Source organism: Manis pentadactyla, chromosome 6 (assembly GCF_030020395.1).
Source record: "Manis pentadactyla isolate mManPen7 chromosome 6, mManPen7.hap1, whole genome shotgun sequence".
Lineage (NCBI taxonomy): Eukaryota > Metazoa > Chordata > Mammalia > Pholidota > Manidae > Manis > Manis pentadactyla.
Window position 1 is genome coordinate 122,266,617 of NC_080024.1, and position 25,673 is coordinate 122,292,289.

The window sequence follows — 25,673 nt, forward strand, 5'->3', positions numbered from 1 at the left end:
GATTTCACTTATATATGGAATCTAAAAAAATAAATGAACAAAACAGAAACAGACTCATACATACAGAGAACTAGTGGTCGTCAGAGGGGAGGAGAGTGGGGGGATGGATGAAGTAGGTGGAGGGGATTAAAAGGCACAAACTTCCAGTTATGAAATAAATAAGTCATGTGAATGTGAAGTACAGCATAGGGAATATAGTCAATAATATTGTGATAACTTTGGTAAGAGATGGTAACTAGACTTACTGTAGTGATTATTTTGTAATGAATATAAATGAATCCCTATACTGTGTACCTGAAACTAATAAAATACTGTTTGTTGACTATATTTCAATCAAAAAAGAGGCATCATTTAATATTTCTGCAATCTCTTTAGTATGTGGATTAACAGAGGATAACTGGACACTCATAACTACTTCTGTATTCAACCTGTGATGTCACACATCATATAGTGTCTGGAAAACTCCACTGTACACTTATCAGCGAATACTAATTAAAAATGCAAATGTCTTAGTAATACTTATGAAAAAGTTTTTAACCTTGTATTCTCCCTGAAGGGGTTCTGTGGAACCCCCAAGGGTCCACAGATCCCAGTTTATTGAACCACTGGCATAGACAGTCAGCAAAAGAGCACACCTCTTTTCTTCATATGCTTCTAGGAAACTTAGGAACGAGGCAATAAACATTCATTCTACCAACGTTGACAGAATTTCAATTATGATTGTTTTTGAGGACAGGACAGGGCTGGATCACAAAATATTCAAAAATGTTTACAGTTTCAATACTTCTGTTTAAAAATATTTCATTTCCTGGATTCTGCTTTAAAACTTTAAAACTCATACTTTTTCAGCTAAAAACACTTAAAGATATTTGAAATTAGTAAGATATTTTGAAACCAATAATATCTTAACAAAATTTAAAAATTTAAACCACAATTCATTTGATTGCCTGAAAGATGGATATGGCTTTTCATCTTAACACTTAAATCTGGAAGTAAAATCATTTTTTTTGGCCATGCAACTCAAAGAATTTCAGCTTAAATGTGATCTGTTATTATGAAAATTATAGTCTCATACAAGTAGGGAAAATAATGTTTGCCCTCCAAAACTGATACGATTTATTCCCATAGTCTTAAAAATACTATTTCTTAGTCATGTAATATTAAGTTGTATTAAGATCGTCCAAGGCATTCTACATGTGAAATATTTTGTAAGTTTAATATACGGACATCAACATAATTAAAATACCTAAAATTTACCAATACTATACAGTTAAATTCCTAAAGTCTATCTGTCCCTATTTTCAACAGAAGTGAGCTTGGGCAGGTCTTAAAGAGAGACCATATCACTTACAGTTCTTTTCTTGCATGATTGGTATTGTAATATGCCTTCTATCAACATCCAGGCGTGAATTCAGGCAACTACAGTAATTGAAGTTCTCTCTGAATAACTAGAATGCCATAACCAGAAGCTTTGTATACTCCGGCATCATAACTTAGGGCTGAGTCAGACATGAAGGTGATAGGGTTAGTTCAACAGCTGGCTACTTAACCTGCTCCTAGAGTTAAGTAAAATGAAGTTACATCTTCAAAAAAAAGAGCCCAAAAGTCCCAGAAACAGGTTACTGCAAGCCTAAGATGAAAGCTCTAAGACTAGTCATATGCGTTGTTAGTTATTACATATCTTTTAAAAAAACTAACAACTTGGCCCTATTTTAAGCTTACTGTGATAATTTTATTGATTAATTCATATTAGTATTGATTTTGCTGTTTTTATATTTTGAGATTTTTCATTTTGATCTTTTAAATTGAATACACCTATGATTATCACTTAATAAATCTGGCTCTGCATAGCAAAGAGGTTAGGTGATTACACGTGTTTTACAACAGGTTTTTTACTTTTTTTGATCTTAATAAATTAAAATTGTATATTGAAAATTTCAAACTGATTTCATACTAGCTTTCTAAAATTTAGAATTCATTGTCCAACTTCAGTAACATAGTGAAATTTACTTCCTTCTCTTACTGGTTTATCACCAGTACTGGATTGACAGAAAAACCTAAAAAGTCAGCACATTTTCTAGCCAAAATGGACTGATGAGAATTTACAGTAGTCTCCCCTTCTCTGCAATTTTGGTTACCAGGGGTCATGTGAAGCCTGGAAGATGATCCTCCTTCTGATGTAAGGTCAACATAGCCTAACGGGTGGGGAGGGTTTGAGGGGGAGAAGATGATCCTCCTTCTGATGTAAGGTCAACAGTAGCCTAATGGGTGGGGAGGGTTTGAGGGGGATTATGATTAGTACACATGGTGTAGGGGCATCACGGGGAAGACAGTGTAGCACAGAGAAGACAAGTAGTGACTCTGTGGCATCTTACTACGATGATGAACAGGGACTGCAATGGGGCATGAGAGGGACTTGATAATATGGGTGAATGTAGTAACCCCAATGTTTTTCATGTGAAACCTTTATCAACAATACTTTAATAAAAATAAATAAATAAATAGATAAAAAAAAAAAAAACAGTAGCCTATCGCTGCGTCACAGTGCCTATGTCCTTCACCTCACTTCATCCCATCCCATTTTTTTTTAAGATAATTATTTTTTATTGAAGGGTAGTTGACGCACAGTATTACATTACATTAGTTGCAAGTGTACAACACAGTGATAAAACATTTATATACATAATTCTAGGTTCCAGCTATCACCCTACCAAGCGGTTACAATATCTTGACTATATTCCTTATGCTATTCATTACATCCTGGTTACTTATTATTTTACCATTGGAAGTGTGTACTTTTTTTTTTTTTTGTGAGGGCATCTCGCATATTTATTGATCAAATGGTTGTTAACGACAATAAAATTCTGTATAGGGGAGTCAATGCTCAATGCACAATCATTAATCCACCCCAAGCCTAATTTTCGTCAGTCTCCAATCTTCTGAGGCATAACAAACAAGTTCTTACAAGGAGAACAAATTCTTATATAGTGAATAAGTTACATGGTGAACAGTACAAGGGCAGTCATCACAGAAACTTTCGGTTTTGCTCATGCATTATGAACTCTAAACAGTCAGTTCAAATATGAATACTCATTTGGTTTTTATAATTGATTTATATGTGGATACCACATTTCTCTCTTTATTATTATTATTTTTAATAAAATGCTGAAGTGGTAGGTAGATACACGATAAAGGTAGAAAACATAGTTTAGTATTGTAAGAGAACAAATGTAGATGATCAGGTGTGTGCCTGTAGACTATGTGTTAATCCAAGCTAGACAAGGGCAATAAAACATCCACGTATGCAGAAGATCTCTCTCAGAACGGGGGGGTGAGGTTCTAAGCCTCACCTCTGTTGATCCCCAATTTCTCAGCTGATGACCCCCCTGCGACTGTGCCTGTCTTAGGTTGTTCCTCCCTTGAGGAATCTTACCTGTCTCTGGCTAACCAGTCATCTTCCGGGGCCATACAGGGAAATGTGAAGTTGGTAAGTGAGAGAGAAGCCTTATTGTTTGAAAAAGTTACCTTTTTATTTCTTTGCATATTTTTGCCCTGTAGCTTCTATGCCCAGCATTTGTCTTGAGATATCTTTACCACTTGGAAGAATTATGATACTCGGTAAATTTGATATGAGGCACGAATTCTATTTAAGGGTTGTAATTAGGAAGGAAGAAGAAAAGCTATAGAAGTAGCAGGCGGCAGAAAACATGGGAAGATTGATTATTTCTTTGACATATCTTCTTGTAGAGTAACTTCAGCATGTATAGGTTTTAAGCCACTACTTAAATTGCGCACACACATTAACATAATAGGAGTATAGTTACATAACCAAAGCATACCTGTAATTACCAGCCATCTCCAGTGAAACCAAGAAAACCAGTTAGGCACCTTAGGCATTTGTGAAAACTTATCTATGATATGGTGGATATTGTCCAACTGAACTTGACAGTCTGAGAGAAATCAGACAAATTAAAACAACCCATTCCTGGGGAATGTTCACATCCCTTATGTTCTTTTAACAGTAAATAGTCTGTAGTTGTAAGATTTTGGAGCGCTACAATTTGCACTTCTCCTAATTCTTGATTGAGTTCCAACAGTATAGATCCAGTCAAATTTGCTGTTTTACTGTATGCACAGGCCAGCTTAGATATCTCCTTCCTCATTCCCATGGCAAGTCCAGGAAGTGGTGGGATGAGTGCATCTACAGCTGTAGCAGTGCGTGGATCTTTGTTGGGGTTTTTTGATGATCATCTTCTGGCATGAGTCTTCCAGAGAGTGCTGATGTTGGAAGTTCCTTTTCATATCGTATCTTAGGTAATTTTCGGGGTAGCCCAATTAGGCTTTGATCCTCTGTATAAACACAAACAGACCCTTTGCCTACACTTTTATATGCCCTTTATACTCTTGTGTAGAACTCATTGGAGGTTACCACACAGGAACTGCCCGTTTTTTTTTTTTTTGGTATCACTAATCTACACTTACATGATGAATATTATGTTTACTAGGCTCTCCCCTATACCAGGTCCCCCCTATAAACCCCTTTACAGTCACTGTCCATCAGCATAGGAAAATGTTGTAGAATCACTACTTGCCTTCTCTGTGTTGTACAGCCCTCCCTTTTCTCCTACCCCCATGCATGCTAATCTTAATACCCCCCTACTTATCCCCCCCCTTATCCCTCCCTACCCACCCATCCTCCCCAGTCCCTTTCCCTTTGGTACCTGTTAGTCCATTCTTGAGTTCTGTGATTCTGCTGCTGTTTTGTTCCTTCAGTTTTTCCTTTGTTCTTATATTCCACAGATAAGTGAAATCATTTGGTATTTCTCTTTCTCCGCTTGGCTTGTTTCACTGAGCATAATACCCTCCAGCTCCATCCATGTTGCTGCAAATGGTTGGATTTGCCCTTTTCTTATGGCTGAGTAGTATTCCATTGTGTATATGTACCACATCTTCTTTATCCATTTATCTATCGATGAACATTTAGGTTGCTTCCAATTCTTGGCTATTGTAAATAGTGCTGCGATAAACATAGGGGTGCACTGATCTTTCTCATACTTGATTGCTGCATTCTTAGGGTAAATTCCTAGGAGTGCAATTCCTGGGTCAAATGGTAGGTCTGTTTTGAGCATTTTGATGTACCTCCATACTGCTTTCCACAATGGTTGAACTAACTTACATTCCCACCAGCAGTGTAGGAGGGTTCCCCTTTCTCCACAGCCTCGCCAACATTTGTTGTTTGTCTTTTGGATGGCAGCCATCCTTACTGGTGTGAGGTGATACCTCATTGTAGTTTTAATTTGCATTTCTCTGATAATTAGCGATGTGGAGCATCTTTTCATGTGTCTGTTGGCCATCTGTATTTCTTTTTTGGAGAACTGTCTGTTCAGTTCCTCTGCCCATTTTTTAATTGGGTTATTTGTTTTTTGTTTGTTGAGGCGTGTGAGCTCTTTATATATTCTGGACGTCAAGCCTTTATCGGATATGTCATATTCAAATATATTCTCCCATACTGTAGGGATCCTTTTTGTTCTATTGATGGTGTCTTTTGCTGTACAGAAGCTTTTCAGCTTAATATAGTCCCACTTACTCATTTTTGCTGTTGTTTTCCTTGCCTGGGGAGATGTTCAAGAAGAGGTCACTCATGTTTATGTCTAAGAGGTTTTTGCCTATGTTTTCTTCCAAGAGTTTAATGGTTTCATGACTTACATTCAGGTCTTTGATCCATTTTGAGTTTACTTTTGTATATGGGGTTAGACAATGGTCCAGTTTCATTCTCCTACATGTAGCTGTCCAGTTTTGCCAGCACCATCTGTTGAAGAGACTGTCATTTCGCCATTGTATGTCCATGGCTCCTTTATCAAATATTAATTGACCATATATGTCTGGGTTAATGTCTGGATTCTCTAGTCTGTTCCATTGGTCTGTGGCTCTGCTCTTGTGCCAGTACCAAATTGTCTTGATTACTATGGCTTTATAGTAGAGCTTGAAGTTGGGGAGTGAGATCCCCCCTACTTTATTCTTCTTTCTCAGGATTGCTTTGGCTATTCGGGGTCTTTGGTGTTTCCATATGAATTTTTGAATTATTTGTTCCAGTTCATTGAAGAATGTTGCTGGTAGTTTCATAGGGATTGCATCAAATCTGTATATTGCTTTGGGCAGGATGGCCATTTTGACGATATTAATTCTTCCTAGCCACAAGCATGGGATGAGTTTCCATCTGTTAGTGTCCCCTTTAATTTCTCTTAAGAGTGACTTGTAGTTTTCAGAGTATAAGTCTTTCACTTCTTTGGTTAGGTTTATTCCTAGGTATTTTATTTTTTTTGATGCAATTGTGAATGGAGTTGTTTTCCTGATTTCTCTTTCTGTTGGTTCATTGTTAGTATATAGGAAAGCCACAGATTTCTGTGTGTTGATTTTGTATCCTGCAACTTTGCTGTATTCCGATATCAGTTCTAGTAGTTTTGGGGTGGAGTCTTTAGGGTTTTTTATGTACAGTATCATGTCATCTGCAAATAGTGACAGTTTAACTTCTTCTTTACCAATCTGGATTCCTTGTATTTCTTTGTTTTGTCTGATTGCCGTGGCTAGGACCTCCAGTACTACGTTAAATAACAGTGGAGACAGTGGGCATCCCTGTCTAGTTCCCAATCTCAGAGGAAATGCTTTCAGCTTCTCGCTGTTCAGTATAATGTTGGCTGTGGGTTTATCATAGATGGCCTTTATTATGTTGAGGTACTTGCCCTCTATTCCCATTTTGCTGAGAGTTTTTATCATGAATGGATGTTGAACTTTGTCAAATGCTTTTTCAGCATCTATGGAGATGATCATGTGGTTTTTGTCTTTCGTTTTGTTGATGTGGTGGATGATGTTGATGGACTTTCGAATGTTGTACCATCCTTGCATCCCTGGGATGAATCCCACTTGGTCATGGTGTATGATCCTTTTGATGTATTTTTGAATTCGGTTTGCTAATATTTTGTTGAGTATTTTTGCATCTATGTTCATCAGGGACATTGGTCTGTAGTTTTCTTTTTTGGTGGGGTCTTTGCCTGGTTTTGGTATTAGGGTGATGTTAGCTTCATAGAATGAGTTTGCATCCCATCCCATTTTATCACCTCACATCATCCACAGAAGTGTGAGGATAGGAAATAAGATGTTTGAGAGAGACCACATTCATGTAACTTTTATTATAATACACTGTTTCAATTGTTCCATTTTTAGTTATTGTTGTTAATCTCTTACTGTACCTAAATTTATAAATTAAGCTTTATCATAGGTACATATGTATAGAAAAAAAATACACTATGTATCTTGTTTGGTACAATCCATGGTTTCAGGCATCCATTAGGGGTCTTGGGCTGTTTCCCCTGCAGATGAGGGGGACAACTGTACCTATTAAACAGTCTTTCTGTTGACAAAGATGTCCCTTTGGGCACCTGAATTTCCTTTGTGGGGTTCAGCACCACTGGGGGGAAGCAGACCTAAACCTAAGGACAGGATACACATTCTTTGCTCACCTTTCTCTCTTAAGAATAACTAGATTTCATGCATTGGGTACTGGAACAGATGTGAAGTAAAGGAAATGAAGTGAATGACCAGCAAGGTCATTTTGACCTGAAGGAAGTGGTCTTAATGACAGAAAACACTGATGAAAGGTATGGAGCATGTGGCACAGATCAGAGACAACTATCTTCCTCCCACCTCACACAAAGGCTTGCTTACCCAAGCCTCCTGCAGCATAGACAGCCGAGGAGAAGAGATGCTTCAAGACAGTGAGCATGCGTCTTCCACTAATTCCTCCTCACCTTCCAGAAAGGATCTGAGGCTGTTTTATTGCTAGTAATTTTGTTGGTGGGGAGGAGAAAAATGACTTTCCTAACTATAATAGAAATTTCTTGGATTCCATACTAAGAAATGTCCTACCCTGGACCCTGAAGGTGCTCCAGCTAGATTAGGAGTCTGGGAGTAGGCAATGCGAGGTATAGTGAGACCCCAGAGTAGACTTATTGAGTGCTCGATAACAAAGTTTGACCCTTGAATGCAACTCTGGAGCAAGACTGTGTCAGCAGGCCATGTATTACCTGGGACACTGCAGGTGAGGACTTCATATCCTTAAAAGAAGAGTTTGAGGACTATGCAATAAATAGAGTTAACAAGAGAAGACACAGAGAAGCAGAGATGGACTGAATGATACCAGTGCCTCTCTACAAACATCACTCTGCCTCTTTCTGTGGCTCTCAACTTTTTAGCCTTATTTCCCTCTAAATCACACCCATTTTTTCAAAATGAAATGTCAATTTGTTTGTGATCTGCATAAGCAAGTTCAACAGCCTGATTTCACTTCCTGTATAAATGTGTCTGAGATACTTTTGCCTACTTGCCATCAGAGGGATGAAATTGCTAGGAAGAGTTAAATTTCTGGTTCTTTCCTGTTCTGTGTGACACATAGTACCTCCATGGTGTTTTCCGACAAGCACGGTAGCTTCCTTTCCGGTTGCTTGGAGCCCAGTGAGACGCCTCTGCTGCCAAGGGCAGCCAGCACTCCTCCTCGTTCCTAAAAAGGTTTTTTCTGCTAAGATTACACAGTGTTCTGAAATACAACCAGATTCAAGCAGTGCACCTGGTTTTCTGAGATTTTCTTGTTCCTTCTTGTTCATAATAGAACAGGTATGTCAATCATATCTCGAAGGAAAAGAGCTAAAAAGCTTGGTTTTCACTAATAAGAGAATGTGTGTAGTTACTGAGGAAAAATAAATAATTTCCATGAAAACATTATACTTTTCATTATCCCTGTATCCTTTGGAATATTCTGCTTTGGCAGGAAGTTAGTGAATAATGGAGATTACCAGGAAGCAGAGAAGCAGAGATGGATGGAATGATACCAGTGCCTCTCTACAACCATCACTCTGCCTCTTTCTGTGGCTCTCAACTTTTTAGCCTTATTTCCCTCTAAATCACACCCATTTTTTCAAAATGAAATATTAATTTGTTTGTGATCTGCGTTTTCCTTATCTCGCAGAAAGGAAAAAAACATTTTCTTTGGGATTGTTTAAGGAGAATAGACCCTAGATCAGTTTAAAACTGGCAGAACTTGCAGTGTGCTCATGTGTTCTTCTGTATGCTCACATTCATACAAGTGGAAGCTTATAAAGGCCCAGAGAACAAGTCCCGTGTTCACTTTAATTGGAAGTAGTGTGGCCAGAACTAAGCCAACCACACATGGGTCTTTAATAAATGCCTTGGGACTATGATGTTTCTCTGTAATATAATAATTCTCTATAATTATTAAGTCTATAAGTATTCTATAATAATTCTCTAAATTATACACAAGAAACAACTGCATATAAAGGCTGGAAATAATTGTCTTAAGCTTCAGAACATGAAGCCTTTTGTCTAGGTATGTAATTCTTTGTTATTCTAAATATCTACAAAGATTCTAAATTTTAAGAAAAGAATAGAGGATCTGGTGTCAGAAAACCTGGTTTGAATTCAGGTCCTACCATTTATTGGGTAGGGGGTCTTGGGTAAGTTAATTAAAATTTCTGTACTTCAATTTCTTCCTTTATAAAAGTGATGATATAATAGTATCTACCCTACTTGTAACTCAGATATTTTGAGAATCAAAAGCCTCAGAGTTTGTAAAAGTGCTTTATATTATACCAATTTATAAACCAAATGTAAGTTGTATCTACTATTATTATGCACAATACTGCAAAGAGCTCTGGATCTTACATGGACATAGTATGGTCAGAAGACAGAGGCTTTTGAAACCAGGCAGATCTAGGTTCTAGCCAAGTGCTACTAGACTCTGCTTTTGTGGGGTACTGCTCATTTTGGGATAAAGCAGCTAAAGTGTGGATAGGCCAAATGCTTACCAAAGCCATACAGCTCTACTAAGTCTACAGCCAGAACCAAACCCGGAAGAGAAAGCCAATCAAGCTGCTGGTTCTCACCATCACCTGATCATGGCACATCTTCGCTTACTAGAAATTTTGACAATACACTTAAGGTATTAAAAAATTAAAACACTTAAAACACTGAAGCACCCAAGTAAAACAATACTGTGAAGAGTTCATGGTTCCAACTACGTGGCTCACTCAGCAAAGCCTGTTTTGCCGAGATCTGCTAACTGCCCCAACTATGCTCTCGTCTACCCCAGAAAGCACTCTTTTAACTTTAGCACTGCTATGACATTATGCCATCTCTCACCTTGTCCTAAAAGCTGTACCCTGCTCTACCACAAATCACATTATCTGCTTCGAGCAATGTTCCATCATACCTCATTTCTGGCTATAGTTATTTACGTTTTCCACATTTGTCAGATACACTGGCAATGCTCCCTGGTTGAGAACCAGGATGTGTAATTAATGTGAGTCACCACCACACTAACAAGGAATTGGCTTTGAGATTACTTACTATGGTAAAATGGAATTTCATCCTAAGCTGTCAAATCCTGGCTCAACATGGTGCTCTATCAACATGATTTAACTGCCAGTTATTTCCCACAATTAAGATATCTCACATTTTATGCACTGAATGTGTTTTGAAAAAGGTTATATGTAAATCAATTTTTTCTGAAGATTTTTAAAGGCACAAGGAAAACAAACCATTAAAGAACCTCTGTTTTATAACACACTTTCCTTATTTATTTACCTTATAAATCCTTAATATATAATGTTTTCTGAAAGAGGAAAATTTCTCCTAAGCTCACAAGCAAAGCAAACAATGCCGAAAAACTCTAGGTCCCCTGAGGCAGTTTTCTTCTTAAGGCAAAATTTAGATTGGCACAGCTCCAATGGGAAAGAGACATCAGTGTATTTGTAAAGACGAAATCCCTTGTCACCAGTAGTCAAGATGCCCAATCTATGAATTATTGTGATTAAGAAGAGGACAAAGTGAAGAGAATAAGGCAGACCATTAAAAGACTCAGTGACCCTGAAAAGTATTTCCTAGGCACTCAAAACCTTGTGTTCATGTAAGTCGAGGGGGAGGAGGCTGCATCCTTAAACAGAGAGCAAGACGCCAAGCAAAAACATACATTTTATTAAATATTTAACTTCTTTCTTTTGATATTCTGGGGATCATAAGTATATACAGAGTAACCCTGAAATAGAAATTGGATAATTACCTAAGAGATTTAAAAAGCCTAGGGATCAAAAGAAGTAATGAGAACTCTGTATGGGGAGAGTAATATCAAGGGACAAAGGAATGAACAACAGAGCTCCAACCTCTAGTCACCTCTTGTTTACACTTCTGACAATGTAAGTTTACAACCAGCTTTGCAGAGGCCAGCCATATTTTGGTATTCTCAAAAGAAAGAAAAACTGTGTTTCAATTTAACCATGCTCTGAAATAGCATGGTAAAATAAAATGAATGTCATACCAACCATTAATGACATTAAATGTGGGGTCAGTTTTCCTTATTTCGGATTTACCAAAAAAAAAAACAATGTTATTCCAAGATCAACACTTTCACTTCAGCTAACCTCTTTCCCAAATTTCAAAGGACCATATAAACTTCTAAAACCCATCCAAGACCTTTACTTACAAAGGAAAGGAAGAACACAATTCCATTTATCAACTTTTGCTTAGAGTTTATCAGTTTTCTACTTCATAACAGAACCTATAATTAATTAGTTAAAATCACTATGAGTACTTTGCAGAGTCGATCTCATTTAATTGTCACAGCAAGCTAACAAGATATATCCTGTCACTACACCAGTTTTGCAGATAGAGAAGTTGAGTCAAAAAATCATAACTTGTTTAAGGTCAGAAAAGTAGTAGATATGGGATTCAAATCCAGGTAGTCTTGATAGTTCACTTTTTTTTTCCCCACCAAAGAGCATATACAGATGAGTGCAAAAATCAAGAAAAACAGGATTTTGTATTTAATAGTATCATTTTATTAAAGCCTTTCAATAAATATTTCCCACTATGTGGTAAGAGTTTGAAATTCTTTCTAAGAATGATCTTCCCTTTTGATAAACTTGGAAAAACTTATTTTTAACCCATGTCACATACAAAAAGCTTATTTCCCTAATGATATTATAAAGCACCTGAAAATTGGTTAAGTTCAATATTCCTACACAAAAATATACAAAGGATATGAGCAATTCATGAAGAAGAAATATAAATAGGTCTTAAAACACACAAAAAAGATGTTCAACGCCCCTTATTTCAGAAAGGGACATGCCATAAAAACAGAGGCTTTGCCTGTTCATTGTAACCTCAGCACCCTGAATAAAATCCAGGATAGGAGTTCCAAATATATTTGTTGAACAAGTAATTTGATACATATATATTTGTTAACAAGCATGATCAAGAACTGTGCGGATGCATTTCTGTCATTTGTGTGAAAAAAACAACATTATATGTAGTAATAATGGCTGCATTTGGGGAAAGGAGAGTAGCTAGCTTAAAAAGATGGAGAGAAAATCTGCAAAACATACTTATTATGTTTTGAACCACTATTATGAATTTGAACCACATGAATGTATCACCAATTAAAAATTTTAAAGAGAATCATCTCTACATGAAGCTAGCAGACACATGTATTTTTCTTTTAAAGAATAGTCTAGCTGAATAATGTCGAGGAATATGAGCCCAAAGGAATTGTAATTACTACATATTGAGTGGGGGAGAAAAGTGAAGTTGTGCAGTATCTTTTATAAGATAAAAGGGAATATTAATATATCTTTGCATTGTTTATATTAAAAAAATAATGGTCCTGTAGGGAAAGGACAGAAATAACATTGAGGTGATAAAAATGAAAATAAGATTTTTCTAAATATACTTCGTTTTGTAATTTTGACTTTGAAATCATGCAAATATTTTACATAACTATAAAAAATTAAATCAAAAGAGAATCCTTAAAACTTGAAAGCAAATGAAACAAATGAATCTATGTAACAAGTTAGCAGTATAACCACTTGGAAAGGAACCATTAAGAGTGACCTTCAGACACAACACTGACTGTACATCACAGATAGACTATATTAAAAGGACAAAGAGAGCTAAAAAGAAATCTAAAATTCTTCTCAACAATCACATTGTTAACAACAGTACTTGTGAGTATACATGTGTGAAACAAAAATATCAGAATAAAGCAAATAGATAATTATATTGATGAAATCATAAAATACAAATAAAACTAAAGGAATTAAGGTGTAAACCTTATCATCCAAAATTTGAAGTGAAAAAATACTGGTATGAACTCATGAAGCATTTTTTCTTAAAAAAAAAAAAAAAGAGGGGGTTGCTTTTCCACCTCTGCAGTGACAAAGACTGAAAACCATGGCCAATCCAGTAGAACTAAACATCATCACTACATGGATTGTTATATCTAAATGTTCTTTCCCACTAACATGAACTGTGGCTTTTTAGAGAAACAGCTGGCCCTGGGTCTTGGGCAAGAAGTGTACCAGACAGACCTAAAACATCCCTTTGTATCAGAAAGCAAGGCCGCCAGCAAGGACAACTGGATTACTGAATGTAAATTATACCTAAAAATCAGTAATAGAAAATCCAACTGGGGTCCTGTTAAAAGGACATGAGTCAACACAGAGGGCTCCCTTCTGGGCGAAGATGGGAAAAAATAACTATAACAGATTTAAACAATCCAATCTATGTGTTCCTACATCACCTCTGGAGGAGGTTGGGAAACCAACATATTCTGAAAAAAGGTAATGGGAAGTTTGTTCTTACAGAATTCTAGCAAATAAAAGTAAAAGAAATGACAAAAATGTAGTATGACCATTTTGCAGCTCCTAATAAAATGAGGATGTAGATACTGATCAACAAGGTTGGCTGTATGTGTCAGACTGACAATACCTGAAACCAGGAATCAATCTCAACATTAAAAAAAGAAAGAAAATGAGATAGCATGTGCCCCTGATGGATATAATAGGAGGTACACCTATTTTATGTGTTCCTGTGAAGTATTTTGTGCCAAACAACTCAAACCTAAATCTGGTTGAGCCTCTATATATAACCACCAGCTTACAGGAAATTCAGGAGTAAAAGAGTATGGGAACACAGCCAGCAGTATCTAGACTGGATTATTCCTCAGGACAAATGTCCAGATTTCTTCCACAAATGGTGAGAAAAAGATGGGGACAAGGAGAGAAAACACCTAGACATTAAAACATATTTAAGAGACATAAACCAAACACAATATGTGGGCCTGCTGAATTTTTATTTTTAAATGCTATTTTAGATCTGATTACTGAGTGACATTTACAAGACCAACAGGAAAATTTGAATACTAAGTAAATATTTGATGACAATTAAGACACTATTTTTAAGGTCTGATAATGGTACTGTGATTTTAGAAAATAAGAGAGTCCCAATGTTTAACAGATACATACTGAATTAATTAAAGATGAAACAAAGGATCTAGGATTTGATATAATTTTTAATTAAGGGGGCTGAGAGATGGAGAGATCTGTAAATGAAAGTTGACTGCATGGTAAATGTTGAAAATGAGTAATGCATATGAAGGGTTCATTAAATTACTCTATTTGAATGTATTTTGGAAAATTTCCATAATAAAGATTTAAAAATGGGATTATATGCCTGATAATATACTCATTTTTCTTCACCCTAAGCAAACAACATAAATTCATTAGCTATTTGTTATTTTGCAAGCATAGCTTTAGAGATTATGGCTGCCCAAAAAAACTACTCTCATTTGCCCAAAAAAATCACTGATCTAGAACAGATTGGTCCTGAGAAGACTGTCTCACCATTATTTGCTTGCACAATGCTAGTACTGGAAAGATTTTGTGTTCTTTTAACCGTTAAAGAGCTCACATCCAAAAGAGGTGTACTAGGGGTTGGGGTGGGATAAGGAGGTGGGCCAGTGGGCCTCTGAGCCTCTGCTTTCGAAAGAGCATCTTCTCCTCTTCCTAGTTTTAAACGAGGGCAGGGAGGGGTGAATTTTATGGAAAGATGTCTCATAGTTTTCCTAAAGTAATTCCTGGCATAAGTTGGGCAAGTCAACCTGGTTTTGTAAAGGTAATCAGCATGAATTTAGATTCACACTGCTTTTTTTTTCTTCTTCTTAACATACTCCAACTGACCCCATGGCCTACCAACTTGCTAGTCCTAAAGAAGGTTTTTGCATTTGAACCTGTTGCTGGATGTGTAGGCCCCACTACCGAGTTACCACTCCCTCTTACTGGGCAAGGAGTCTCCAGTGTGTTTCTGCAGGACAGAAGGGTGTCCCATGTAATCAGAGTGGCCTGCTGGCTGTCAGGTGCTTTAGCTGCTGCCACCCCGCTTGCCAGTCCCCAGTCCCCATGGCCCCCTGCGTTTCAGGACTGCCAGCAGTCTGCCTGCATGGCTGTCCCCTGCGTCTATGTCTCAGAGTATCAAGCATGTTCTTTCTACTCCTCCTCCTGGAACTTCTGTTTCTTGATCTCCGTGCTCCTCTCTGGCTCCTGATGCAGGCTCGTGCCCAGCTTGTTAAAGAGGCAGGCCTCGCAGGAGAGGCATGTGAGCTTTTAGAGGTACTATATTTTTTTCAAACCCTCTACTTTCCTCGAGTACTCCTGGGCAGGGAGGAGAGTGAAAGCACAGACACAAATGCCCTTGGGACCCCCACTCCCTCCAGCACGTAGGCCTTACTACAAGCCTGGCTAATTCTGGGTAGGGCTCTTGCTCTCTTGCCCAAGACTCCAGGCACCTCTGAAAATCAGAGACTATCTGGACTCCTAATTAAGTCACCTAGTCACTACATGACAATCAGGAGTTACCTCAAATATTCCTGACATGCAAGGGTGGTTTTTCTGCCCAGGGCACCAGAGGACCTCTGGGTGGCATGACTTATACTGACCATGTGCCCTGCCCCAATCAAATCTAAAACCACATAATCTGTCCCATATCTGGAGGGAGATTTCAAGACCAAGGTGATTAAATATATAGAGAGTTGAGTAATTTTCATTTACCACTAAACATTTTTTCAATATAATTGTATTTCTATTTCAAAATTACAAAAATGTTTTATATTCCCTTTTAAAAGTTTTTAAGTTTTGCCTTTCAAATGTGTGAAGTGTTTGAGTCATCTAGAATTTATACTCATGTATATGAAACAGGCATCCACTTCCTCCTCCAACCCATGTTAAATGACTATCCCAGCACCATCTATCTAACCACCTCTTCTTCCCCTCACTGATGTGCTATGTGAGCTCTACTGCATACACCAGGAGTCCTTATATATGTGGGTCTTTGGACCCTTTACTTCCATTCTACAGGTCAGTCTGCCTCTAGAACAATTCTGCACTAAAGATTTGTTATTCATCTTGACATTTAGTAGGGCAAAGGCCTTGCTTTCCCCCAATCTGGTTCTTGAGCAATATCCTGGCTCTTCAAAGCCCTCTGTGCTTAAATATATATTTCAGAACCAATTTTTCAACTTCTAAGGATGTTGCAACTTTAACTAAAATTATATCGAGACTACAGATCAATTTGGCAAAAACATCTTTATGATAATGAATTTTCCTCAGTACGTCTTATGTCTTTCACTTAGTTTTATTATTTTACATTTCTTTGCTAAGATTTATTCCTAGGTTTGTGACTTTCTTCTACTTACTTTCCCCACCCTCACCCCAGTTTTAACTGCAGTTTCTGTCCGTTGATGGTGCACAGAAATACAATAATTGACTTTGTATAAAAGCAACCTTGTCAAACTTTCTTATTAATTCTAATAATTTTTCTATAGAAACTTAAGGTTTATTTCTAAATTTTGTGAGTATGTTATGTCTCTGGCTACAACCCTCCAAATAATGCTGAATGCAAAAGATGATAGCAGGCATCCTTATTTTATTCCTTGTTAGAACTGTTTTAATGTCTCATTATCAAATAATTTATTTATTGAAACTTTTAATTAGATTAAAGAAGTTCTCTTCTGTTTGTGGTTTGCTAAGATATTTATTACTCCCAAATGACTGTTTAATTTTATTGACTGTTTTCTTTATTAGTATGATCATATGGCTTTCTCCTTTAATCTACTAATGCTATTAATATAATGAATAACATTTATAGGATCGAAACATTGATTCACTATTTCAGATTCTGACTAACCTGTTCTACATTAATATATTTTATACCATATTCAGTGACATTATGAAATAAATATCAGTATCTTTACAAAATATAACAACTTTGGTCAAACTCCTGCAAGTTGAAAGATTATCCCTCAGAATAAATTTAATAAATTAGGTCCAAGAGTAGAGAAGTGATCCTATAGAACTCAGCCAAGGAGAATCCCTGTAAATATAAATCTGACTACAGCATGGTGCATGCAGGCTAATTTTCCATAAGGCAACTCAGTGTATTTTCAGGGGGCCGAAAGTGTCACTGAAATGGAGCGCTTATTTTGTGTATTCTCTAGCTCTGCTGTATTCCTGGTTCTAGGTCTTTAAGAAAACCCCAATTGTTTCTGGTGATACTTCTCTAGAACCAGAAAGCCCAATGACATGCACAACACTAAGTGAAGATCACTGGCTGATAAGAGTACATGGCATATCGGTAATTCAGAATGAATAAAAAACATAATATAATTTTTCCCCAGGCCTAATATTATTAACAGACAATGTATAAGTTCTCTAAAATTTCAGTCTGTTGAAAACCAATTTTCAAGATTTCAGTGTGCACTTACAGGATTTTCAGAGTGAGAAGTCACAGTTTACTTAGTCCAAACTCTTATTTAAGAGATGATTTAAGTTACCCAACTTGATAAATGGAAGAATTACTTTGGTGGTAATTATCACATGGGATGGACTAACAACCTGTATGTAAACTTTTATTACCATAGATATAAACTCAATCAGCTTGGCATGACACGTACCCTATAATATAGCTTATGTTTCCCTGGAGATTTTCAAACCATATCCCATGTTGTCACCCTATGATAACTGGGTGGAAAAGGGAACAAGAGGGCAGAGGTTCTTCACAGCAAAGCAAACCCCTCTCTTTGAGCTGATAGGGAATAAACAGTTAAAACAGGGCAGCTACACTGAGCGCTGGCTCCCGGCGGGCACTCTCCCAGGGACCCCGTGTGCGAGGCCGCACTACAGAGCGGCAGGAACAGGGTGGGACAGTTTACTGTGTTACACTGGGGTGGGGGGCCTGCTCTTTCTGTAGCACATGCTGCGGCAAGTAAAGCCTTAATACTTTTTGGGGGGAAGAACGTGAAGCAGATACAGTGACTCCCACTGAAGCAGGAGACTGGGGAGAGAGAGGAGACGACTGGTGTGGGAAGGCTTGTCAGTCTCAGAAGTGGCTGAGGTTTTAACAGTTTCCACACTAAATTTCTGTTGCACAAATGGCTCCAGAGCTAAAAAACAAAAGGGGTTGAAAACCCTTGTCTTATTTTACCAGCAAATTAGTTAAGCCATGATTTAGTACCTTCCATGTGAACTACAATTTGTAAGGCTTATCTTTTCCCATTTGAAAATATGTATTTCTCTCTTTTAAGTTTTATAATCCATGTTCTTCCCATGTCTCCTTCCCTAAGTTTGAGTGTGCATATCCCAGGGATACATGGTGGTACGGGTGAGGGGGAAATGTAAGATTTGCAGGGAAAGTTAAGTAAGAGGTGAATAAATTATTTTTCAACACTTAAGTAGTAGAAACATATGACAAGGTCAAATACAAATTTCATGTGACTTTTAAAGGTAAAACAGAAGACTTCAAGTAAATATCATGGTCACTTCAGATCAGTCCCCTAATAGCCACATACATTTGCTTTTCTAAAATATCACTAAAATTACTATTCAGTCAAATTATTCAATATAATAATTAGCTATTATAAACTGATTACTTGTAATGCAATTTAGGATGCAGGCACAAGAGATTTTATAACAGTGAATACTCCACCATCTTCCACTCTAAAATAAAACTTATAAACTATGTGAGGCATATGCTCTGTTTATTTGGTTAGAGAGGAACTTACTGAAAACAAGACAAGCAAAAAAAACTCCCTTAACAGCTACTTTTTAAAACAGGAAATTGTTATGCTTTCCCACATATTTGCTGATAATTTCCTACATTGTCCTCTTTTCATTTAAATAACTGAAGAATCTCTTATTACATTTATAGGTATAATAATTTGCATCTTTTTTATCAGTTTAACTTCTCTGGTTACTTACTATCTAGTTGCAATTCTTCAGAGTTTTTCTTAGTGACCTGTCCTGAATTCATTTTTTGATCAATTCACCCTTACTTCCACTTTACCATTCTGTTTTTGACTTAATTAAGACAGAACACAGAGTATATGAATACAGTATAATAAATTTCTGTCAAAGTCAAAATAACTACTGTTAGGATTATCAGCACAGATACACATGGCTACCAGTCCCTAAAAAGCAGCAGAGAAAACCCTCTCCAGCCATAGGATACAACAGTGTCAAGGCACAGTGGCTCTTTCTGATATTTTAACAATTATGCCAACTATCTGTATGCTTCTCTGAACATCTGCCTGTGTTCTCACCAGACTATCATGATGTTTGTGTTAAATAGTTAAAGGCTGCCTTCTCTTTAGAGATTGGTAGACCTGCCAGGCTTCCTGTTAGGTATTTCATAACCTGCATAGAACTTAGCCCTGGACTCCCAAAGGAGACAGTAACTGAGGAAGAAATCAGGAAAGACACTGCTAGCCACATAATTTGCAGTGGTGAATTTTGTCAAAAGATAACCATAAATAAGCAGGTTTAGAGGACACCTTTTAATCTAAAAGAAGACTCTGGTTTTATCTAGCTTATTACCTATAATTCACTGACTTTTCCAAAATAAGTGTAATTGAGACATTTCTGTTATAAGGACAAGTACACATAAGTCAAAAATGATATATACATTTTTTTCCAGAACATCTGGGACAAACTGTGATAGAATCATGGTGCAGAAATAGAGTTTTACAACCTGCAAGTATTAAACAAAAACTATCTTGTAAAAATTAACCATTAATAACTTCTTACCCCAAAAGCACTTTTTACAATGACAACAGGTTATATCCTTCACTGATTATTTGATAAAATATTTTACTCTAGAATACCAGCATGCACGTATGCCACACTGTCTGTAAACATGTGCTGAAACCAGAGAACTCTAGTGTCTGTTACATCTCATTAATTTGGGACAATCTCTAGGACCAAGTCATCAAGGGAATAAAAAGATGCTAATGTTATAGTATAAAATGGATACGTTCAACAAACCCTGGGTCTTAACAAAAGTCTTTGTTTAAATGTAACTAAACTGTATCAAGAGGCAGGCAATATTCCCATCCATTCTTAATAAAACCAGCAAGAAGATCAGATGACTAGAAACTAAAATAGCAATGGGAGGCAGTCATAAAAAATGTATGAGAAAAGGAACCCAGTACCAATTTAAACAGCCTTTTAAAATCACCAACTAAAGGATTTATGTTCCCCAAAACCACAGCTGCTAAAATGAAGGTTTGTGCTTTGGCCCTACAATTACACACTGTTTCTTCTCTGAAGGGACAAAGTGCTTTAGGCTAAATCCTTTCTTTTAGGAGACAGAGGTATATAAATATCCAATACAGAGGGGAAAAAAAAACTGAAGAGAAGTTTCTTTCTGAACCCATGTACTTTATAGTACAAAGTCACTGGTGGTAACTGCTAAAGGCTTTCCTACCTGTGTTTTTTGATGCCATTGGAGAGAGCATCTCCTCCGCCACAATCTTTTCCTTCGGACATCCTGTGTTCACCACTGTCCCAACGCTGTCCTTCCTCTTCAAAGGAGTGTGCTGTCACTGCTTCCAATCTACTCAGGGAATGTTCGGACTCAGAATCTGTGGCAGAGCAGGTTTATAGTCAATGAATTGAACTTTGGTGCGGGGCCTTGGTGACAATGGATATCTCCCTTCATGCCTCAGGCTTTGAAACTTAAGCAGCCTACTTTGTCCTTCAATAATCCATCCATTAACCACCTCCTGAGGGAATTCAGAGAACCTGTATGCAATAAGGCTAAGGCGGATTTATGAACTAGATATGGGCTTATATAAACTTAAACATTTGATCTGCATTAAGAGAGATTTCCAAAGATTACCAAATCCTTCAAGAAATCATATTCGTGGTTCCCCCTACCCAAATTTCTATTTTTATCTTCCCTCTCAAAGCATCTTACACATGATTTACAAAAAAGCATTCAGTTTTTAAAGTTCCCATATAAGGAAAAGGCTGTAGTGGTTGTACTTGTGGGAAGTTTAAATTATATCTGATACTGTAAACACAATAGTAAAGGTAGTTTTAAAATACTTCTTCCTATGGCAACTTTCCAGTTTGAATGGTGGGTGGTATTGACAGCCACATGTAACTAAAATTTATGTTGTTTGAGCAACATTTTTAAAGGTGATAATCAATATAATGTGCTTTCATTAAATTTTGTACCATTAAAAAAAAAAACCAACTTCTTCTGGTGTTACATTATTTAAATTCTCAAGAGCTAAAAACCAAAGTATCTGTATTAAATATAATCATCAGGCAGGCACTTTTTGGATGGAAATATCATACTGCCATTTGGTTATGTATTCAGAGTATAACCACCTGACTGGGAATGAGACAACTTAATTTTGTACAACACATTATAGGTTTCAGGCACATTCCCATTCTTCACCTCCTTTCACTGTTTGCAGGGTGCTCTGACGGCGGCAAGGCAGGGCTACACGGCCAACCCGTATGCTGATTTGAATCCAGGTCTTCTGGGTCCTTGTTTAGCACTCTATATACTTAAGCTCACAGCAGCAGTTACTCAACCCCTGATAACTTTCAATGGTGCCTAAGTTTTTATTAAAATAAAAAAAGTTAACTTCTAACTCCCTTCATCAGCAGATTACTGTACACTCAACAGTGCTCAGCTCTAGAGAAACACTCTTACATTCAAAGAGTGTTTCCTTAAATAGATTTATTGACCATCTGCTTAGTATGGATTATGGCTAAGCTATTCAGGAAATCAAATTTTCTGGTGCTTTCTTGTCCCTCTACTGCGTTGTATAATTTAGCCCAAATCACAGAATCAGATTCTCATCCCATTAGGTGGATTAGTAACAGCTGCTGGGCAAACACAACTGCAGGCTGGGCAACTGAACTCTGAACCCTCTGAACAGTGTATGTTACTTGCAAACAGACTTTCAAGGACAGTAAAGTATTTATTTTTATTTGCTGTAAATACAACTTTACTGGACTTTCTGAAAACATAGTTTTGTTCTGTCGTATAACTTACAACAAAGAGATAAAATTCCAAGAGATACATTTAAAGAGGCATTCATTTTTCACTGCCAATTTTGGCAGGTAGTCTTAATCTTTTATTGAAAAAAATTAAAGACAGCCTGAAGAGCTGATAACAAGGGACTGTTGCCCATTAGATGAAATAAGCAGTTGTGAAAATTATATTTACAAAAACAAGTGAATAAAACAAAAAGATGCTTTTAATGTAATGCTAAGACAAAAAAAAATCAGGACACCATTTTATGACTCTAAAATATAGAGCAAGAAAAATAATTTTACTTTGCCTTAATGAAAGACTAGTCTTGTTCAGGGAAGCAGATATATGTACAAATAAGAGCAGTAAAATGAGAGATTTGTCTGGGGCACAGTGAGGCAAAGAATGGCTCCATTTTCTGGGGTAGGCAAATGGATATCAGGAAAGGCTCCACAGGAGAGGTGGTGCTAATGTGTAAATATTAAGAAAATGAACGTGGTGCTCGGGCAGAGGAGAGAGAGGAGCTGTTCAGAGGGAGCAGCCTGAGCAACCTGAATCAAAGATGGTCCTGACACGGACTAGGGTGGCTCATTCACTTCTACGTTTTCAAATTTGTTTCATATGATAAAAAAGTAAGAATTTAGAGTCAAACAAAAAATTTTGCCTGCACTGGTTAGTATTACTTAAGGTGTATCAGTACTTATTAATTTAATGTCCTGAAAACAAGAGAGCTCAGAAGCAAGAAGCCGCAGGCATTTACTGAACATCAGTAAGTGTGGTTAGAGTGTGTGCTATTTAGGAGACACACGTCGTAAGACACGGACCTGTCCACCGAAAAAGACAATTCTTAACAAAACACAGATATACAGCAAACACCAGACAAAAGGTAAGGCAGTTAAGAACTTCTATGAGGCAAAGACAAACTTTTGTCAAACAAGATTTTAACTTGGTGAACACAAGCTGGAGACCTGTCGCCATCATTGTGGGGCGCCGTGCTCGCCCTATGACCCCAGCAGACAGCAGTTCACACCCCTCGCCCTCTGTGGCAAGTGGACACCCAGGCTCCCTTTCTCTGCCCCCTCCTCGTCCGCCTGTCACCTCGCCTCTCCTCACCGCTCCCAGTCCTCACTCCTCTGTACCCTGCTCCCTCCTCCTTCCCTCTCTCATATGATCAGCCTATCCCTGCCCTTCCCATGGAGGGCTCTGATAAGCTGCATCCATGGCAAAGTCCTGTGGTCATTTTCCAATTCTCACTGAGTTACCGGTCCATCCGCCACACCTGACACTGCTTTTTGTTCCTCTCTCCTTTTTCAAATACAAAGCATGGTGTGACTCACAGAACTGTAAGATCTGATGCCTGTCCACGGTCTAGCAGAAGTGGACTGTTTTGTGACCACCTGAATTCAGTAAATTTTTCTAGGTGCAATAACAGAAGTCTGAACGAGGTCAGCGGGCCACTAAGGAGGTGTCAGTCAATTTTAGAATGAAGGACAGCATGTCTGGAAAGGACTGTGCCTGATGGTCTAGCTGAGTAAGGTGGCAAGCAGTAGGAGCTAGCGGGTGGGGGTAAGTTACCACAGAGGAACTGATCCAAGCAAAGGGAACAAAGTGAGCCAGTGCATGGAGGAATGAAGCATTCAGTAAGCTGGGCGTGGAAGGCACAGCAAGGAGTGGCGGTAGGTGTGACAGCACGGAAATGAGCTATGAGTCAGTCATGAAACTGCACAGGATAAATGAAACTCAGAGGCAGGCAGTGGGACAGAGAGAATATAAAATGAAGCAAAGGATGAGGTGGTATCCCAAACATGCCATGAGGTTCCATATACTTGTTAAAGGTAAATCACAAACTTATGTCTGAGCATTCTAGCTTAAATGGCAAAGAAGGAAAAATGATCAACTGCATGATTTACAACTGCAAGAGATAAAAAACTAACAAGCTACTTGAGAATAAAAGGTCAATTATACCTAATACTTTAAACAGAGAGAGGTCGTGTGTGTGTGCACGTGTGTGTATGTGGTGTAAAATAGTTTGAACTTTGTTGTCAATAGGGAGCCATTTTTTTGAAATCTTATAACTTATTTTAATTGAGGTATAGTTGACATACATTAGTTTCATGTATATAACAAAGTGATTTTTGACATTTGCATACATTATGAAATGCTCACCACAGTGAGTGTATTTACCACCTGCCACCATACAGAGTTATTACAATATTATTAACTATATTCCCTATGCTATACTTTACATATTCCCATGACTTGTAACTGGTAGTTTGTATCTCTTTATCCCCTTCACCTATCTCACCCAAGTCCTAACCTCCCTCCCCTCTGGCAACCACCAGTTTATTCTCTGTACCTATGAGTCTGTTTCTGTTTTGCTTTGTTCATTTGTGTTGTTTTTTAGATTCCACAAATAAATGAAATCATATTGTATTTGTCTTTGACTTATTTCACATAGCGTAATATCCTTTAGGTCCATCCATGTTGTCACAAATAGCAAGATTTCTTTTTTATGGCTGAATAATTCTCCATTGTGTCTACATACCACATCTTCTTTAACCATTCACTTACTGATGGTGCAGGCACTGTGGTTGCTTCCATTATCTTGGCTATTGTAAATAACGCTACAGTGAACATAGAGGTGCATATAACTCTCTGAATTAGAGTTTTCATTTTCTTTGGATAAATACCCAGAAGTAAACTTGCTGGATTATATGATATTCCTATTTCTAATTTCTTGAGGAACCGCCACACTGTTTTCCATATGGCTGCACCAATTTACATTCCCACAATGTACGAGGATCCTTTTTTCCCACACCCTTGCCAACACAGGTTATTTCTTGTCTTTCTGACTGGTATGAGGTGTTATCTCAGTGTGGTTTTGATTCTCATGTCCAATAAGGAGCCCTTCCTAACAGGCTCTGCCCTTCGTAGTATTAGTCACATCAATCTAAATCCAGTACAGCATGGATTCTTATGGAGACTCAACAGTTCTAGATACACTTAAACTCAAACATATTTAGCTAAATATCAAAGAGGCCATAGCTACTGTGGAGGTTTACTAATCAAGGTGAAGCCTGCCCACAGAAATAATTTTCAAGTCTCCCTGTACGAATAAATCAGTGATAGCTCTCACTGCCTCCGAGATCATAAATCTCAATTTTAAAACTTCAGGTTTCAATTTTGCTAACATGTAATCTAAGAGGCCAGACCTTATGTACCATCCAATGTTAAGAGGCAATATAGTAATGTCTTAGTGGGAAACAAAGTATTGGAAAGAGCGTACTTTTAGTGCCACCTAGATGGTGGCTATAGTGAGCTTTTATAACAGTATAAGGCCATAACAGTGATGCTTCAAAAACAAGGGTAGGTGGGGAATTAGTGTGTAATGGGTACAGGGTTTCAGTTTGGGATGATGAAACAGTTCTGGAAGATGGTTGTGCATCAGTGTG

General features: G+C 37.5%; 1 protein-coding gene across 2 annotated transcripts in view; it reads right to left on the bottom strand.

The window, feature by feature from the left end:
• OSBPL1A (oxysterol binding protein like 1A) overlaps window positions 1-25,673 on the bottom strand; it is a 146,343-nt gene that overhangs the window by 86,436 nt on the left and 34,234 nt on the right. For both annotated transcript variants that reach the window (XM_057504111.1, XM_057504112.1), the window contains one exon: window positions 20,656-20,812. In XM_057504111.1, coding sequence (XP_057360094.1) covers window positions 20,656-20,717 — 62 coding nt within the window. In that variant the 5' untranslated portion in view covers window positions 20,718-20,812. The remainder of the gene's footprint in view (window positions 1-20,655; window positions 20,813-25,673) is intronic.